This window comes from Struthio camelus, chromosome 8, assembly GCF_040807025.1.
Source record: "Struthio camelus isolate bStrCam1 chromosome 8, bStrCam1.hap1, whole genome shotgun sequence".
Taxonomy (NCBI): domain Eukaryota; kingdom Metazoa; phylum Chordata; class Aves; order Struthioniformes; family Struthionidae; genus Struthio; species Struthio camelus.
In genome coordinates, this window is record NC_090949.1 from 31,864,311 (window position 1) to 31,883,531 (window position 19,221).

At 40.9% G+C, this 19,221-nt stretch overlaps 2 protein-coding genes across 6 annotated transcripts; one reads left to right on the forward strand and one right to left on the reverse strand.

Moving 5' to 3' along the window:
- The first annotated feature begins 556 nt into the window (after positions 1-556).
- CPT2 (carnitine palmitoyltransferase 2) lies at positions 557-18,726 on the forward strand. 5 transcript variants are annotated; one of them, XM_068953181.1, is made up of 7 exons: positions 608-773; positions 1,646-1,726; positions 1,842-1,948; positions 4,711-6,015; positions 6,989-7,042; positions 16,015-16,077; positions 18,513-18,726. In XM_068953181.1, exons 1-6 carry the CDS (start codon positions 634-636, stop codon positions 16,047-16,049), a joined length of 1,722 nt encoding a protein of 573 aa, XP_068809282.1. In that variant the 5' UTR covers positions 608-633; the 3' UTR covers positions 16,050-16,077; positions 18,513-18,726. The 5 variants fall into 5 exon arrangements, with proteins under 5 accessions (XP_068809279.1, XP_068809282.1, XP_068809283.1 ...); XM_068953182.1 differs by lacking the exon at positions 16,015-16,077 and having other exon boundaries at positions 18,513-18,535; XM_068953180.1 differs by lacking the exon at positions 18,513-18,726 and having other exon boundaries at positions 16,015-16,174.
- CZIB (CXXC motif containing zinc binding protein) lies at positions 7,270-19,177 on the reverse strand. The gene is made up of 8 exons (XM_068953183.1): positions 18,942-19,177; positions 18,772-18,855; positions 18,320-18,376; positions 16,537-16,618; positions 15,205-15,236; positions 14,591-14,668; positions 10,911-10,976; positions 7,270-10,073 (listed from the first exon to the last, which is right to left on the reverse strand). Exons 1-8 carry the CDS (start codon positions 18,945-18,947, stop codon positions 9,996-9,998), a joined length of 483 nt encoding a protein of 160 aa, XP_068809284.1. The 5' UTR covers positions 18,948-19,177; the 3' UTR covers positions 7,270-9,995.
- Between the last annotated feature and the right edge of the window lie 44 nt (positions 19,178-19,221).

Here is a 19,221-nt window from a genome sequence, read left to right on the forward strand (position 1 = left end):
TCCTTTCCTTTGCTGTGTCTGCACTTGCCCCAAACACTAGTTTTTATGCTAATGATTATCCGATAGAAACACACTACCGCAACTATTCGCTACACCACTTTTTCTTACAGAAATGCTGCCGTGGTGTCCGGGTGAGTATTCTAGCATTCTTCAGCATCTTTATGGAAACCATGCCATACTCCACAGCAGATTTGGCTGTTTGTCATACCGTGCGTTTATACGGTACGTGTGAGCAAGTGCTCATAGGTGAGTAGAAAAGCGCATGACGAACCAACAAGTTTTCTTCAGGGGGCTCTGGATGGTCAAGGACCCACAGGGGCATTCACCAAAAAAAAAAAAAAAAAAAAAACCTCCACATGCTGAATGAATAAGACGGCTGTCCCAAGAGGAGGATTTAATCACGTCAAATCGCCTGAGGGACCGAGCCACCACCTCGCTTTCCACAGCGGCCACTAGGAGCCGGCGCGGCGCTGCCGCTCGGGGGAGGGGGGAACCCCGGGCGCCGCGGGCGGGCTCGGAGCCGCTCAGCCGCGGGCGTTGGGCGCCGGGCGGCACCGCCCCGAAGCGGGGAAGCCGCGGCGGAGGCGGCGCGGCCTGGGTCGGCCGCGCCCCGCGGCGGCTCACGCAGGCATCATGGCGACGCGGCAGCTGCTGCTGAGGCGGGCGGCGGCGGCGGCGGCGGCGCCGCGCGGGCGGCGGGGCTACGGCAGCACCGCCGAGTACCTGCACCGCAGCATCGTGCCCACCATGCACTACCAGAGGAGCCTGCCCAGGTGCCGCGGGCGGCGGCGCTACCCCTCGGCAGGAGGGGGGAGGGGGGAGGGGGGGCTCGGCGGCGGCGGGGGGGGGGCGGGGCCGGAGTAACGGCTCGCCGCGAGCGTTACGGCGGGCGGCTGTGAGGTGGCGCGGGGCCGGTGGGCGGCTGTGGGGAAGGGAGCGGAGCGGGGAGGAAAGGAAAGAGGAAAAGGAAAGGAAACCCCCCTCCTGAGTGGCTACGTCCAGCTTGTGCTCGCTTACTTCGCTGCGTGCACTCCTCATAAATCCCGGTGGAGGAGTTTAAAACAAATAATAATAATAAAAAAAAAAGAACCACACACGCGCGCACACACACACACACAGAGTTGTGACTGTAGCGCCGCTGCTATTGAAACACCTCGTGAGGTAGCCTCTGTGGGTGTATTGGGATTATTTTGTACTGAGAAGAAGTTTCGTGTTCTGGCTGAGGAGAAGGTTACAAGGATGGATTAGGAAACCTGGAAGAGGAAGCAGGTGTTGGGCACCGAGCAGCGAGGTCGGGAGCCAGAAAGTGGCTCCCCAGCCAAACTATGTTTCTGTTGCTACGTTTTCTTTTGCGCAACACTTCCTGCCTTTTTATATTGCCTGTAAGATACTGAGACTTTTCACTGTAATAACGAGTTGTTGCAGTTAGCTTTTCACCCTGTTTTCCTTACCAAAATAACTTTATGCAGGGATCCTGTATGTCCGTTCTTCCCTTCCTCCTCTTCCACAAGAAACTTTTAAGCCCTTTGGGCTTAATATGGGGTATTATAAAGGATAGGAAAGAGAGACTAATGTGTAAGAAGTGGATCTTCATTAGTACTGCTGCTCATAAAGCATGTATCTCTCCCTTTTCCCCTTCTTTCAGACTGCCCATTCCCAAGCTAGAAGATACAATAAGGAGATACCTGAATGCCCAGAAACCTCTTTTAAATGATGACCAGTTCAGGTACGGACAAACAAGATACACATATTGTAGTATCATTTGCTGCTTCAAAGCCAAGTGTTAAATATCAAAAATATGACTTGTGACAGCCTTTTGCCTGGTTTATTGATTGCTTTAGGAAAACAGAAGAACTTGCTCATCGCTTTGAAAAAGGAATTGGAAGACAGCTGCACGAGCAACTAGTTGCACAAGACAATCAGAACAAGCATACTAGTTACATCACAGGTATGTTGGCCTACAGGATAAAGAAAAAGTCTTTAGATCGTCCTGCTTGGTAACAGACAGTTCATAATGCCACAAATAAAATAGGCTGATGTTCAAGCTGTCTGTTGCATAAACTTGGAATAACAAGCTGTGAAGACTCTCTGACAATATTTGACGAAATTATGAGTGCTTCTCTGGTGGAAAGAAGACCGCACTTCTTTTAACTTTTATATACCGGAATTCTGCAGGACAGTCTACTGTTGTTTAAAAAGAATCCTATTTCTAAAGATTTTTCCCCCCCTTTTTTAAAGAATTTTAAAGCCACTAGCAAAGTATAGTAAAATGCTGTGGGATAAAAACAATGGGAGGGAGTGGTGAACCACAGTCCTAATATATTTCTGTGTAATCAATTTGTAAAAAAAAAAAGTATTTCTGTAATCTGATCACTTTGTTGAAAACAATTTCTCTATGGCATATAGTATTATTTTCAGTTTGGTCAGTTCTAGTGGAACGTCATGCATTCTGCAGTGCCTTTGTAAATGGGGAAATGGTTAAAATCACTGCAGAATTCTTATGTTAAAATATCCTTTTTTAAGGGTAGAGTTTTTAAGTGTAGGATGGACAGCTTTGTAGGAATATTCTGTAACCATAGTTTCATGGGAAAATCAACTCATAATGCTGGTATAAGAGATGGATGGATATTGAAGAAAGAATATTTTTTCATAACTTACTGTATGTAAATTTGAGTTTGCAGTGGTTATCTTTTTTTCTTTCTTTTTTTCATTGCTATTTATGTTTAGGTTAATAGAGGAGCTTAACTCCTTTAAGGAAACTACAGCAATTTCCTTCAAATAATTTCAAGTTATTTAGCAAGAAAACTGAACTCTGAAAGCATGAGAAAATATGACTAAGCTTTGGGAGGCAGAAGAGGACAGTGCTCCAAACGTATTTAAAAAAAAAAAAAACCTACAAAACCTTATTCATTTAAAGAGCAAGAAAATGAGAGAGACAGAAAGAGGAAGATGAGAACAAAGAAAAAACAAATTAAACATAATGAAGGTCAGAAAATGGAGACAAAGAGAAACAATGAAAAGAGTGAAAGAAAAGGAAAAGTAAGCATATAATTTTTAGGTTAGTGATTCTTATTTATTGTTGCTTCCACTGACTTCCAAATGCAAATATCTGCTTCTGAAGGTATTGGATAGATAGCAACAGAGGTGGAAGTGTTCAGATACCTATGCAAGCAGTAACTTACATGTTGTCCAGCTAATGCACTTCTATCCTTGATATCTACTGAGAATACCCAGAAGGGTGTTAGCTTAATAAATTGCCCAGCAACCACAAATTCTGTAGAAAATATCACATTATTTCACATAAGCTGCTGTCCAGTTTATTTGCTTATATTTTCCTTTCACTTTGAACAGTGTCTGGGGTTCTAACTGGTGACTATATGGTATTAATCAACAATAACCAGCATGCTACTTTGTGTCAGAGAGCTAGAGAGTTTGCCTTTTTTTTTCCCCCCACTAGCTGGAGCTATGCACAGTTGCCTCCACCCTGGACTTTAAAGTCCAAGGTTAAAAGATTATATGACGATGAGGCATGTGGTTATAAACTGTAGCTGGATGGCAAATACTCACCTGTGAAGACCTGGAATTAAAATTGTGACATAGGTTCTTGAGTCCCCAGTGGCCTTCTTACACCCCAGCTGGAAGTTTCTATTTGGGACTGAGCCAGGATTGGAATAATTAATACTTTCGCTGTCTTGAGAGGAAATCTGTGTGCACTTGCTTTGTTTGTCTACTTCCAGTTAGTTCTTAATACCATGACTTACTGAGCGTAAAGTTCTTAATGATGATGAAATAGGAGGTACTTTAAAAATCCCTTAGCTTCCAATGCCTCCTGGATTTTTGTTTACACATAGACTAGTGTGACTGCATTCTAGAGCTATGATAGATTCTCTTGGTTATGGCAAGAACACATCCTTTGGGTCACATTCATGCTTCTTGATATGCTGATGGGCCACAGGATGAAATGAGACTGTAGACCTGCAGGTATCAAATGAGTGCCGCTTTCTGAAGCCTGCTCTTGCCCTGGAACAATAACCTTGAGGTTCCCTCTAACCTCTTCTTACTGCCAGCTTTAAAAAGGGCAATGCATTACCCAGCGGTAATGTATTGGTATCAAGAACTCTGTTCAGTGCTGATCATTCTAGTGGATAGAAAGAAGAAGGTGGCGAAAATGCAAGACAGCAAATATAGATGGAAGAATGCTGCCAAGAACGAGAGGAATAGGAAGAAGGACAAACAATGAGGGAAACACTGGATCAGAAATAGAGGTGGTCCTAAAGAGAAGCATGCCTCAATGACAAGGTACTGCAGAAATTGCTAGCTTAAGTGTAAAGGTATATTCCACTCTACATGTGAGGTGTGCACCAAAATCTGTGCTGGGGGTGCCATTATATATTGGGGGAGTTACAGCTTATCACGGAGACATATAGAAAACATGGAAATTGGCTCTCCTTGCTAGTGACATTGACCCTCTTGACATGGATCGTTGCAAATACAGTATTTTTGCAATTAGCCAATAGTTCCTCTCATAATAATTGGAGGTTGGGAGAGTCCTTGGGGGAAATATTGAATATGTTTGTGCTATTCTTGTGCACTTCAAAGGTATGCACTCTTCATCACTGTTGGAGGCAAGACATTGACTATATGACCCTCTGGTCTGACTCCGTAAGCTGCTTTTGTGTTCTGACCTATTTCTCTACTCTCTGTTTTCAGGTCCCTGGTTTGAGATGTACTTAAAAGCACGTGAACCTGTTGTTTTGAATTTTAATGCCTTTATGTCTTTTCATCCTGATCCAAAATCTGAATACAATGATCAGCTCATACGAGCTACGAACATGACTGTTTCTGCTATACGTTTTATGAAGACCTTCAGGGCTGGTTATCTAGAACCAGAGGTTTTTCACCTCAATCCAAAAAAAAGTGACACCGAGCTCTTCAAAAAATTAATTCGATTTGTGCCTTCTTCTCTTTCTTGGTTTGGTGCCTACATGGTCAATGCATATCCCCTAGATATGTCTCAGTACTTCAGGCTTTTCAATTCAACACGCCTGCCTAAACTCAATGGAGATGAGCTTTATACAGATGAAAAGGCAAAGCATTTACTGGTACTGAGAAATGGGAATTTTTATGTATTTGATGTTATTGATAGAGATGGAAATATGCTGAAACCTTCAGAAATACAAGCGCACTTGAAATACATCCTCAGTGACAACAGTCCAGTCCCAGCCTTCCCTCTTGGGTATCTCTCCAGTGAAAACCGAGATACATGGGCATTGCTGAGAAAGAATCTATTGGACAATGGCAATGAAGAAGCCCTTCAAAAAGTAGACTCTGCCATCTTTTGTTTAAGCTTAGATGATTTTCCTGTTAAAAACCTTGTGCACTTGTCCCACACTATGTTGCATGGAGATGGTGCTAACCGCTGGTATGACAAATCTTTTAATCTTATCATAACTAAAGATGGCACTGCAGGAATTAATTTTGAACATTCTTGGGGAGATGGTGTGGCCGTGCTCAGATTCCTGAATGAGGTTTTTAAAGATAGCATTGGAGAGCCAGCTGTCAGCCCCCTGTCCCAGCCTGCTTCAGTAGACTCTTCTAGAGCAGTACAGAAACTTGACTTCACGTTGAATGATGCCTTAAAAGCGGGAATTACCAAAGCCAAACAGAATTTTGATACTACTGTAGAAACACTCACTGTTGATATGATTCAGTTCCAAAAAGGGGGCAAGGACCTGCTGAAGCAGAAGAAGGTAAGTCCAGATGCTGTGGCTCAGCTTGCCTTCCAGATGGCTTTCCTTCGACAATACAATCAGACTGTTGCTACATATGAATCTTGCAGCACTGCAGCTTTCAAACATGGCCGTACAGAAGCTATACGTCCTGCCTCTATCCATACAAAGAAATGTTCAGAGGCTTTTGTCAAAGAACCATCCAAACATAGCACAGAAGAGCTTCAGAAGATGATTGTGGAATGCTCAAAATACCATGGCTGTTTGACAAAAGAAGCTGCTATGGGTAAGTAGGAATGTATAGAACACTTAAGCTTTTGCACTGAAATGTCTGCCTAAGTTACAGTAAAAATTTGCCTTGCAACTAAATAATTTAATCTTGAGGGAGGTCTGATGCTAAGGTAAACTTCCTAACATGAACAGTAGCAGAAAGCTCTAGTTCAAAATGTGTTCTGTGACCCATTTCTTGATGCAGGAGTGCTCCCACTTCATTATTGCGTGTCTAGATTTTTTTCCGTGCCTTAATTTCTCTTTTTCATAGCAGCTTGGCTCTTTGAAGCATTGATTAATACTTAGGGTGTGCTGTACTCTGCAAGTCAACCAAGAACTTTAGTTTTATGACCAAAGAGTTGCTATGCCCTGCAGGCAGATAAAGGTTTTAAAGACTTCCAAACCGAACTGATTCTTTGGCTGTGCTACTCTTGCAATTTTTCTAATTACTTTCCTTTGAATTGCCCTTCCCAGAAGCAAAATTTGTTATATCTTTTCAGTAAAATCAGTAAGACTATTGAACATTTCCCCATAGCATCTAAAATTTGCCTCCTTTGTTGATACAATATCCTTTTCCTCTTTAGATTCATAAATTTAGGGAAGGCCTTTCTCTCTTGGACTTGTTTTAAACAACCTGAAAAAATTCAGGTAAAAATTTGAATTTACTTAATTGAAGAATGTGATGTATTATTAAAATCTTTAACATTGTACTTTTATTTACTATCATGATTGCTGGTCAAGGCCTAGCAATAAAACAGTTAGCCATAGGATAGGGCTTATTCCCTAGCATAGGTGCACTGAAAGTGCAGATGTCTCGATTCTGTAAAATGTTTCCTGCTAAGTTTAAAAAAAAAAAAAAAAAAAAAAAAGCTGTTCTACAGACCTTGTCTTGGTTTTGTGACTTAAAAGCAATGTGATGTCTATGTAACTGAGTTTACTTTCCACAAAACTTAGTGATATCTCTAATAATTGTTACTTTATTTTAACAGGTCAGGGATTTGACCGACATCTCTTTGGCTTGCGCTACTTAGCCTTATCCAAAGGTATTGCATTACCTGATTTCTACCAAGACCAAGCCTATGCTCGGCTTAATCACAACATCATTTCTACAAGCACGTTGCTTAGCCCAGCTGTGCAATTAGGAGGGTTTGGCCCAGTGGTGCCTGATGGCTTTGGAGTAGGATATCAAGTACATGATGGTTGGATAGGTTGCAATGTTTCCTCTTACCCAGCTAGGAATGTGAAAGAATTCCTCCAGTGTATATACAAGTCACTGGATGACATCTTTAATGTTTTAAAGGGCGAAAAGATTAGTAATTAGACATAAAAGGGTTGGAGCACTTTACAGTTGCAGAATGAAATGCAGACCATGTCTTAATGCCCATACACAGTAATCATGGTTCAGTGTGGCTGAAACTGCCCAGCTTAATTCATTTATCTGTGTTGAACGTGGATACTGTGTAGATTCATTTTGAAATTTTTATCCATTTTGAAGAAATCAAGTACAGACCTTGGATGCATGTTTCAGGAAATACAAACGCTCACAATGTCAAAATTAAGTAACAGACCCATCATGTGTTCTTCAAATACATTCTTTAAAGTAAAAAGCAATAATTATGATGTTTAAGAACTTGAACATCTATGCTTCATGAGTTTCAGGCAGACAACAGCACTGTAAAACCACTCTTAAATGGTTTGGTTTTAAAACAATATATGCAGCTGTTAAAACATGAAAGAGGAATGGTAACATTTGCACTTTTGCAGTAAGTTGCTTACTAACTTGTAACACTTACTTTTTTCTCTAAACTTGAATCAGTGTCAGACTCATTGTGCCTCAACTGCTTGAAGCCTTTCTGATGTAGAAACTTTTTGAGAAACAAAAATTGAAGTGGGAGGCTTTAAGTGACCTGAAGCCAACAATTATGTTGTTAAATCATCTGGAAAAGACTGTGTTGTAATAAAGCTATTAATAAACACAAAGTTATTTTATTGCTATCAAAGTAGGCAGTATGGGTAATTCTTCTATCAATAGCTTATGTTTCTTATATGGGGTGTATAAGGGTTGAAAAGAACTTTATTGAAAGCATGCTGCAATGTTCACTGTCCCCTTGCATATGTGAAGTCTGTCCAATAATCTGCTGGTTTTGTTTTGCTACTGAAACCTGTGCTCTTGTACCTTAAACAAACAAAATCACTGAGCTTCGGCTTTTTTTTTTCCCTCAAACTTTCTCCTACTGTGGAAATGCAACCTCAGCAGAAGCATTTTCCTCTATTTTCTCCTTGCTCTTGAACTTGACTTCTCTTGTAATCTGAGTATTGATATCATTTATTGTAGCAAACGCCAGAGTTCTAGTGCTCAGAGATGCATCGTTAATGCTTTGGGGCTTGCTGCAGAAGTTCCAAAGACTAAGGCTTAGCAGAACTCCCTGAAGGAGAGCTCGAGCCTAGACACCAGTAAGACTTAGCGATGCTGAGACTGAGATGAAACTGATGCAGACATATTCCTGGTGTGCTGTTCACAGCTGAGGATCTGCCAGCTACAAAGAGGGCTAGCAGCAACAGAGGAGGGGACCTTTGCCAGTCAAAAGCTAAGCTGCTCAAAAGAGCTGGGACTCCAGCGTAAATGCCCTTAATGTGGGAAGCTGCCTTTTGCACAAATTTGTTATGGTATGTACAAGCTGAACGCCTTTGCCTTTTGAACCTTCATGACTTCCACTTTGTTTTTCTTCTGGGAAGATGAATCTCTCTCTAGCTGAATAGCGCAGCAGTGCTTGCTTCTGCACCCAGTGTTTTAAATAGGTTTAAGTAGTGTAAAATTAATGCAGTTCTTGTCTTTCAGTACAGTCCACTGTGTCCTAGACAGCCAAATGTATTAGCAGAATATTAAGTCCAAGCACGGGGGTACAATGTGACTAATGAGGTTCAAAGGCCCAGAAATTTACTTGCCTTTACTCCTCCTTTGGATATGTCAGCTTCCAGATTCTCCCAGTGGCTTTTTCTTTATCAGAGTAAGCATAAGCAGTACCATATCTTGAAGTATGCACTGCAAATGCTAGGAAGGAAAGGGGCATGCTTTAAATACTTAAGCCAGAGGCTTGTAAAGTTTTCCTAGTGTAAAGTTCCTCTGCACCCTGTGATATGCTATTCTAGCTTAACTGAAAAGGATCATTTAAAAAAAATGTTTTAAACTTACCATGACTGTCCTTGCATTCTACTACTTCCTTCATCCGCCTAAAACCTTTGAAGTAAGTTCAGTAAGGACTACTTTTTTCTTTAAACATGAGAACAACTGGCAAGATTGTGAAAGCACTTGCCATTAAATAGAAAGTCTGTCTACAGCTAGAAATGAAAGGTTAAAAATTAGGTTTACCTAATGACATATTCAGAAAGAGGCGTGTTACATCTTCTGAAAATCAAGTTTTATATAAATGTCAATAGGAGTCAAACTTGTTAACTGTTCTTAGTAAACTGACCTCAGTGTCTGTACTTGAACTTGCAGAAAGCTATTATAAAAACATGCCTTTTGGCTTCAACCATTAGCACAGTCCTTTTACTGTACTCATATGCACTTCCCAATGCTAGCAGTGGTGAGCAACAAGATCTTACGTTACAGAATCAAATGTGGGTACTTCCTTGCGATAGACTACTTAAAACTTTATGGCAATGAGCTGTCTAAATAGTAACCGCTGATATACTAGTTAAGCTAGAATCCATCAGGTCCCTATATATTTCTGTTATTCCCAAGAAATACAACATTAAGAAACTGACACGGTTCAGTGAAGCATATATCTGATATCCAGTTTGTACTGAAGTCATCTCAAATTGTTCTGTGGAAAATATTTTATTAGATGTTCTGGTGACTGTAAGTAAAACTTACTTAGGTTTCCATTTCTGCAGTACAGCCATGTGAAAAGTAACTCCAAGGAAAGGGCTTCTCTAATGTTACAGTTTCTTCATTGAAGAGGAGCATGCGAAGGTTTGTTAAGGGTGTGAGCTTTAGCATTTTACAAACTTATGGGTAACTTCATAGATTCCAACAGATTCCTTTGTTTTTTCATCATAGTCATTCCAATCCTATAGGAATTAAGAGTTCACAGTATTAGTCACAGAAGAAAGAATGCAGTAGTGTGAAAATCATAGACTGGAATTTGAACTGAAACTGAGCCTTACTCAAAGTTTGGGTCTTATGCTTCTGTGGGAAGCACTGTACAGTCACTAAACTAAGTTGTAATTTCTAAGAAAAGCACGACTACTGACCTGAAATTAAAGTGGTTTCAGTCTCAGTGTTTTAATTTAACACACAAAATTTTCTTTGTATGTAGCCCATAGCCTGTAATGGGCAAGACAGCAACCATGGCAGATGAAAGGATTATCTGTCACTTACAATACCCTAGTCAGGTGGGTCAGCAGACAAGCTGATCCATGCCAAGTGGGATACCAAGGAACAGATGTGACCTTGAGATTCTTGTTCACAGCCAAGGAAGACTTACAATACTGGAATCATTAGCCCAAGCGCTGAAGGATAGTATTTATCTTACTATTTAATATCTTTGTGCAGAGGAAAAAGTACGGATACCAGCTTAGAAAAATCAGTTCACTAGTCTAATAATCCCCAGTCATTTAGTATTCCAGGAGTTTTCCCCTTAGGACTCCTGAAGGGCTTAAAAGAGAAGTTGCATCTCTGCCTTTGTCTGCTGATGAGATATAAAACATGTACTTCTAAAATGAGGCCGCTAGTAATACTGGTTTTTCATATTTGACATAGTTCCTCTTTCCATTTATGACCTTCCTGTACCTACATGAAAGAGCAGAACTAGCTTATTGCATTTGCAGGGTGTGTATTTTGGACTAGGTGACTGGGGGAAAGAAAGGTAGCTAATTAGATTTACTAATGGAACTAAGACAACATACCTTTTCTAACAAGTTTATGTCATTGAAAGGTGTGCCAGACTCTGCACCTTCAGCAGCAAATCCTGCCTGCAACACAGTTGCAATAAGTTTGTAAGAATGAGTTGTACCAGGAAAAGAGCTAATTATGATTACTGAAAGATGTTTAAAGAAAGTAACATAACACAAGTTTTTATTGTATTTCCACTAAAGTAGGGAGAAAAAATGGTCAAACTGTTTCCTGCTCAAGGGTCAGTATAAGGTTGTGACCCCCCCCCCCCCCCCCTTTTTAAACTAGAAAATTCAGATCTAACCAACAACAGACTAAAATAAGGGAACACTGCTCCCCTGACTACTTTTCCTGCCAAAAAGGTACTTCCATAGACAGGAGTTTTAAATAATGTCAACTCTGAGTTTCTAAGTTTATCCAACTGCTAATAGCTTTGATTCGCATTCAGAAGCCAGGTAGGCATTTGTTACAAGGTAGCTTTGTATTAAATTTGTACTGCAAGAGAAAATAGAAAATGGGGGAGAGTTTTCAGTTTTAGGTTAAATATCAGAATCCAAGCCACTCTGGAAGGAAGCAGCCGATATGAAATTTAGGTACATAAGGGACTAACAAGCCTCATGCAAAAGAGGGATCAATTAGCTGAATGAACAGATTAGCAATACCCAAACAGAATCATTTCAAAAGGGAGAGATCTTCACTTTTGTTGTTTTTTAAAGAGGTAAAGGAAAGGATATCACCAGAAAGGAAAGAGCAAATCAATGGGGCATAGCACAAGAACCCAGCACACAAACTACTGATACAATCTTATGGAAGGTTAGAAAGAACATCCCTGTCATTGTAAGGTTTTCCAGTTAAAGCTATAAATATTAAAGCTATAAAAATAAAATTCTCAGCCATGTCGGTAGCATACAGCAAGATCTCTTATACTGACATTCCTAAATGCAGAATTTTACTGAGAAGTGGTTAAAAAGCAAAGGTAATTTCTTCCTGGTTTTCTACAAGGGACCTACACCTGCATTTTCTATGGAGAAATCCCCACTAGTACCAGTCAGACATTTAACTGTGTGCAAAGTAAGCTGCACACTTTTGAAGTGTTTTGTGGAAGGTTAAATACCTAAGACTTAAACACACCACAGTGTGCAGCAGACATAACAGGAGAGCTATCTGCAAGGCCCAGTGTGATATGGCCTTTATATATTTGTCAGAAGTCTATCTCAAGGGATCTAGTAGGAGTATGGAGGGAGACCAGCATCACAGTACAAAACGCAGAGCTGCAGTAGAACAAAGACCACCCCCCCCCCAAAAAAAAAAAAAAAAGGCAAAGAGAAGCTGGAGAAGCTGGGCTTTTGCCACCTGGAGATATTTATCAGCACTCCAGGGAGCAAGAAGCCGTGTGACTGGAATTAGAAGCTTCTGTACCAGACCTGCTCAGTGGGACTTGCATTCTTACAGCTTTGGCGTCAGAGCAGATACTTACTTACTCTCTGTTGAAGAGATCTGGGCAATGCAGTGATTTGTCTGCCCTCTGCTGACTGGCTAAGGACCAACAGCTAAAGCATAAATGCATGCAGAAGCCTCAAAGATGCCTACTGACTTTGTAACATAGTGGATTGTCATGTTTTTATTTTGTTACCAATGTACCTTGTTTTTGCTGCAAAGCAAAGAAGCTGAAAAAAGATTTAAAGAAATTGTATAGAGAAACCTCAATTTTTTTAGTTGAAGCATTCACTTGTGGGATGATAAAGAGAGGGAGGGAGGGAGCAAAACAGTCTAGGAGCAAAACAGTCTAAAAGCAAAACCAAAAATTTATTTCAGATTCGCAGTGGATGTATTTACTCAAGCACACTTAATATGGATAAGGAACTGGGGGAAAAAATGGTTCTTGCCTAGTTATTAGAATATAAAAATACGTGGTTCAGATTTAAGATAGGAAAAGAGAGGTTTTATATCAGCGAATCAAAGGATATTTTCTGCTCTTTCAGACTCAAATGAATTTTTTTTTTTCGAGAAGACTACTATCAAATTAATGGAAATAAGGCAAACACAAGCATTAAGCTATTTTTTACTTGACTTCAGGGAGGTTTGTGCTATGCCTATCAAAAAATAAAAGAATGCTACGGTCAATCCTGCTTGGATTGGCCCTGATCAAAGGCCAGATCTAAGACTGTGCAGAAGCCAGATTGGCTTGGATCATGTCAAATATAAAGCAGTTTATAGACTTGTAAGGAACTGTACTAAGTCTCTATACTTACTTATTCAGGTATCTGAAAATTCACTGAAATATCTGTGCAAGGATTAAACAGTGCTCTCTCCAACAGAGTGCAGAGGCCAAACTTTGAGAATATTAAATTAAAAGCTTTATTACAGCTGTGCAGTCTTTGTTCTGCAGAACTGACCGATAAGAGTAAAAATGACAGGTAGGATATAGATCTATAAACACCTCCTGCATCTTACAGTCTTCTCAGACTTTACTTCAAGTGGAAGTTTCTAGGTCTGGCTTGCAAAGCTTTCAAGCAGGAATAAACATTTTGTTTCTCAAAAAGATTGGCTTATTTTCAAAAAAAAAGAAAGAAAGAAAGAAAATAACAACTCTTCCTGCAGCACAATGCACCAGCCTTTTTATTTATATCTAATTCCTTGCAGGATCAGCTTTTTGGTTTGTTTGTTAGCATAGTGTCCCAGTCTGAGGGAAGGATAAGAGAGGTTTATATTTGTCAGTCTATTTACACCTAATCCTACTGGAATAATAGGTTAAATATAGTAGGGGGTTAGTTGCATACAGCATGACCGTGCACAAGCAAATGAGTTGCTGAGTGCTGCCTTGGCCCTGAAGAAATCTTTTAACATCGAGCCTCGAGGCGTGCTTTGCAACACAGGGTCTTTAATTGTCTTCAGTCATCAGTCTGGGCCTGAGCAAATTTCACAGAATCACAGAATCACAGAATCGTTTAGGTTGGAAGGGACCTCTGGAGATCATCTAGTCCAACCTCCCTGCTCAAGCAGGCTCCTCTAGAGCATATTGCCCAGGATCACATCCAGACGGGTTTTGAACGTCTCCAGGGAAGGAGACTCCACTACCCCTCTGGGCAACCTGTTCCAGTGCTCTGTCACCCTCACAGGAAAGAAATTTTTCCTCAGGTTTACATGGAACTAAATTTCAAATGGAAAAATGCTAATGTTCATTTCCTGTGGCTTTGGTGATGTCAAATCCCAAAGAGAATTTGATTTATTCAGAGGCCATGTACTGAAAGATGTTCATAATCTGAACTTCATTTACTCTTTGTAACATACCAATAATGAAAGTGGAGCTCTCCGAAATGTGGCCAGCTAAACTATGCATTCCTGTGATTCCCGTTTGGGAAAAAGACACCCTTTTGCAACAACTCCTGCAATGAAGACCTTTCCAATCAGTTCCAGTGAGCAGTGCTGAGTCAGCTGTAAGGCAATTCAAATGCAACTACAAAGGGTGTTTAATTTTAGAAATTACTGGGACACAGGCATAAAGAACCTCAGAGCTATTAGGCTTCATGCTTGTGTTCTATGGAGTAGGATGAAGTACAATAACTGTGGAGAGGAAGAAAAATTGGAGAGGTTCAGGACATTCCAGGAAGAACAGTGCTATATCAAAACAGTGTGATATCACTCTAGAGTCTGAGAAAAAAACCTGAGAAACAGGTAATGAATAAGAACTCACCTGCGGTTGAAAGTCGACTGGTTCCAGACCTCGGCATTCAAACTCCACTATTGTCTTGAACTTCTCACTGTCTTCAGCCTAGAATCAAGTGAGAATGCCAAAAGTTTTCATCTAACAGAGAAAGACAGTGGCAAGTATTAGTCTAGGAATTAATTGCTTTAAAGACAATTCATCAACTCTGATTTCCCCAGTGACAGTAAAATCCTAGGGCTGGTTTAATAAGTGATAATTAACCAGAATTTCTTAAACAATCTGCCACGAGGAAGCCTTCAAAAGGATCGTGAAAGGAAAGGAAAATGAATACAGGCAGTATAATTGCGTTTAATTTGAATGAGACAGCGTTTTTGTTTTGCTTGTGAAATATATCACAGATTATTACATTCTTCAGACTGAAGTGGAAAGGGTAAAATCATTAATGAGCTACTGTTAATTGCAAATTTTTATTCCTTCTTTAAACTGTGTGCAGGATTCTGCAAGAAACAGATTTCGATCAGGGAGCATAACTGCTTTTTGTGTACTTCAGGGAAGAACATGATGGCAAAAATGGAGAACTCAAAATATCATTAATCCTTATTTATCTTTCACTTGTGATATAAAAGAGAAAACAAACTTACATTGTAAGGTTTGATCGTCTGGCTTAAAATATCTAAAAAAAAAAAAAAAGTCAGATGTGTAAAAGTGAATAGCGTTATGTCTTTAGAATTTTATTCAGCACAAACCAAAGACCAGCCTCTTCTCCTTTGGAAAAATCTCTTTATACAAAGCAAAAGAAACAAAGTAACCAAGCAGTTCTTCCAGTTAGTCCCTCAAAGGGTGAAACTCAGTTCTTCTCACTACTCCCGAGAAGTTTATGTTAAGCTGTCTTGTTACCCTACTAATAAGGAAAATAGCAATGCACGCTTTTGTAAAATGACATTAAAGATAGGAGCTTTGCTCATGCAGAAACCTGAAATCACCAGGAGGCCTGAGTACACATAGGCTTTAAGACTGAATCCATGGGTCACTATTCTACAGTTTTTGTCTGCCTGTCTCCAGCTCCATCCCTGAAACTGCTCTTGTGGAAATTATACAGAGTAGCATTGAACATACAAATACCTTGCAAAATTTTATATTTAGTTCACTACTGTTTTATGCATTTCATAGCAGTATTAACTAGTTGACTTGCCCATCATACACATTTCCAGTATCACCTTTCCTTTTACGCTACAATCATATGTATTTATGTGCATATATCTGTATAACGTTTCATCTCAATCCCAGCGGAGAGAAAAACCTAATTAAAGAAGGTTGTAACGGACAGAATGTAACAGGTATGCTTCTGTGTGAAGATAAGCACGTGCTGGGCAGGAAATACCTCTCTGATAATGAAAGTATGCTTATTTAGGGAAATTATCCCTCTGACCTCCCCTCCTACTCCTGCCTAGGACGATCCAGGGCTGGACAGATACTAACGATGTAGTTACATCAGGCTGCTTTTTTTCTTAGAGGTAAGAAGCATTTCATATCTCTGTCACCTCTAGAATTAAAACAGTGCTAATATCTAATGTGATCAATTAAGGACTTTATTTTGCCTATTATGTTTAAAAAGCAACTACTTTAAATGGGATCCTGTTCATTAACAGCTTGTATTACTACTGCAGCTTGCTGTTGTGAGTAACTAACTAACTGTGAGCAACTAAAAACTGTTGCTAACTGTTGTTAGCAAACTGATGTGCTGCAAAGTTGGCAAAGGTTGTTCCCACTGCCCTGCTGTGTTGATTTAACTTGATATTTTTTTGTTGATGACCAGCTGACCTTGCCATCTCCTTCATAAGCATGATGACAAGTGCGCTGCGGACTCAAACACCAGTGTACAAAGGAAAAAAAATCCTGGTGAATGCTCTCACAAGCAGTTTCAAGCAAAAATTGGGAACTAGGAGATGCCCTGTAAATGTCTAAGCACATACCAATGGAGTTCTCCCTGGAGCACAGCTTGCATTTCTGCACCATAGTGGCACTGCCCCTGCCTCCTTTCAAAGGAGCGCTGTCCTAAAAACATGACAATGGAGACGACATTTTTTTAACTGCATGGTAGCTGAGCAACTGGAAACCTCTGCAAAAGTAAAATAGTTTTTACAAGAACAGTCACAAAGTTTTTAAAAGATTTTGCAGTAAGAAGGCTTTTTAAACTAGAGAAATCTATAACTTAGAAAGTCATGATTATCAAGGAATAATCCTGTTTTAGATTTATAGTAATGGATAACTGAATAATGGATAGTTATGACCTGCCCATATAAACATTAATACCTCAAAATGCATTCTTAACATTCAGTTGCATGCAACAAAAAGTGATGATAACTCTGATCCTGCACCCTGTAAACAAACAAATCACTGTGACTCCCTGCACACAATGCAGGACTGAGGCCCACAAGAGCAGAGGACGGATGGTTCTGTGTTTGGGACAGAAGACTGAGGTTCCTAAGTGAACGTGCAAAGTTGTTCCATCTCTGCCTCTGCCCCTTCAGCTGTAAATAGGATACTGCTTGCGTACGTCAATTTGTCCGTTTTCACGAGGCATCTGTGATGAGTTTAAGAGAAAGCAACAACATAGCTTGAAAGGTGACTTAGCCCATCCTTCTGCCTTAAGCAAGACCAACTCCAGCATTCTTGATAAATACTTGTCTAAAGTGTTTTTCAAGTCCTCCTTTTATGAAGTCTCCACAGTCCTTTTCTAATGTTACTATCATTAGAAAGTTTTTTCCCTAATATCTAACCAGAATATCTGTAGATGCACTTAAGCTCTATTGCTTCTCGGCCAGTTCATCATGGACGACCAATGACTTCCTTTCTTTCTTCTAAAATGTTTTAAAAGATTGAAGATTGCCTTCACGTGCCTGTTTGTCACCTTATATCACCTACATAACACCACTGATCAGAGGGTTAGAAAACATGACCTCCTGTCACCTGGTGGTCCACATCCTCCTCAAGATGCAGTACCACAATCTAGGTACAGAACTCCACTGAGGCACTACCAATGATGAGCAGAGTAGAAGGATTATTCCACATAGCCTGCAATGGCTATTTCTGATTTTGCGTGCTAACATATTTGTCTTTTTGGAATGGTATGCCATGAGCCAAAACCTTTCAGCTTTTGATCCATTCTAGAAAGGCATCTGGTTTTCCTGATAAACTCCTTTGTAATCCATTATTTTCTGTTTAGTATCATCAGGTAGATGATTATTCCTAAGAACAGAACCCTTGTCTAATCCCTGCCAAGTTTTATCCTGCTTTTTCAGAGTTCCCAAATGTTAATTCAGTGTACTTAATTCACCTTAAGTGGCCTAAATGTCTCCAAAAATTTTCTATCAGCATCAGGGATGCAGGTTACAGACAAAACCTTATTCTAACATCACTTAAAGATTTGCTTTCAATTGAGATGTTTTACGGACTGAAGGCTTTTCAAACAAGATTTAAGTCCTTTGTCAGCAACAGTCACCATTCCAATGGCATATTTCAATCGACAGTCTCTAAATACTTTTCCAATTTGAAATATGACAGCATTTCCTGTATGTATCTATCTACTGTATATACTAGTGCATATACTAATGTACTGATGATACCTGCTAGATGAAATACGATTTCATCGTTTGTACAATTCATCACATCACTGATGCTAATATCCATTCCATGTCAGAGGCAGGTTTGTTTTCTAATTTTTCTTGTGGTGCCGATTACAACAGGAAAACATACCATTAATCGCAGATATTGCCATTTTTCAGAAACTTCACCGCAGTTCCCACATTTCAGCTGAAAAACAATATAAATCAGAGAATTAGAAGTTGTCAGGAGTTAAGAGGTGATGCAAACCCTTGGGATTCACAAACCCCAGTTTTGCAGGTGAGAGGAACCAACGAGCGCTATCAACTGCTATCTCTTATTACAGGTCCATGAGCTGGACTTGAAGTAGTACACAGGCTTGCAGGAGCTGATACGCCCTTCAAAGCGTATGGACAGCAAACGTTATGCAGCACAGTCACTGAATAACAGACAGGAATAACACACCTCACCGTTTTTCTGAATTACCAGCTGAACACCGGGGGCACCGGTTAACATTTGAACTGAAGAATTTTGATTAAACTAAAGTATAACGTTAATATAAGTATTTACATTTATGTCTATTTATATACAATTATATTGTGCACCTTCAGGTACCAGCGGAAATCCTCGCCCTCGGCCCGCAGGCGGGTGATGTTCTCCAGCGTGGCGCGCAGCTGCAGCCCGACCCTCTGCAAGGCAAACGGCGGGGAGAGGCCGGTCAGCCCGCTCCGCTCCGCTCCGCTCCGCTCCGACCCGACCGCCGCCCTCTACCTACCCCCATGGCGCCGGCGGGTGCGCGCCTCCCCCGGCAGCTGCGGGACGACGACCACCGCCGCCCCCTCCGCCTCTCCGGGCAGCGGGGCCAAGGCCGCGGCGGGGGCGGTCGCTGGTTTTCCTGCTGCGGCCTGGGGAGGAGGCTTCTCCTCGGCTAAGATGGCGCCGCGCCGCGGTGACGGCGGAGGCCGGGCCGGGCCGAGGCCCAGGGCGGCGGCGGCGGCGGCGGGCGGCACCGAGGCCTGGCGCTGGCGGCAGGGGCCGGGGCGCCCAGGCAGAGC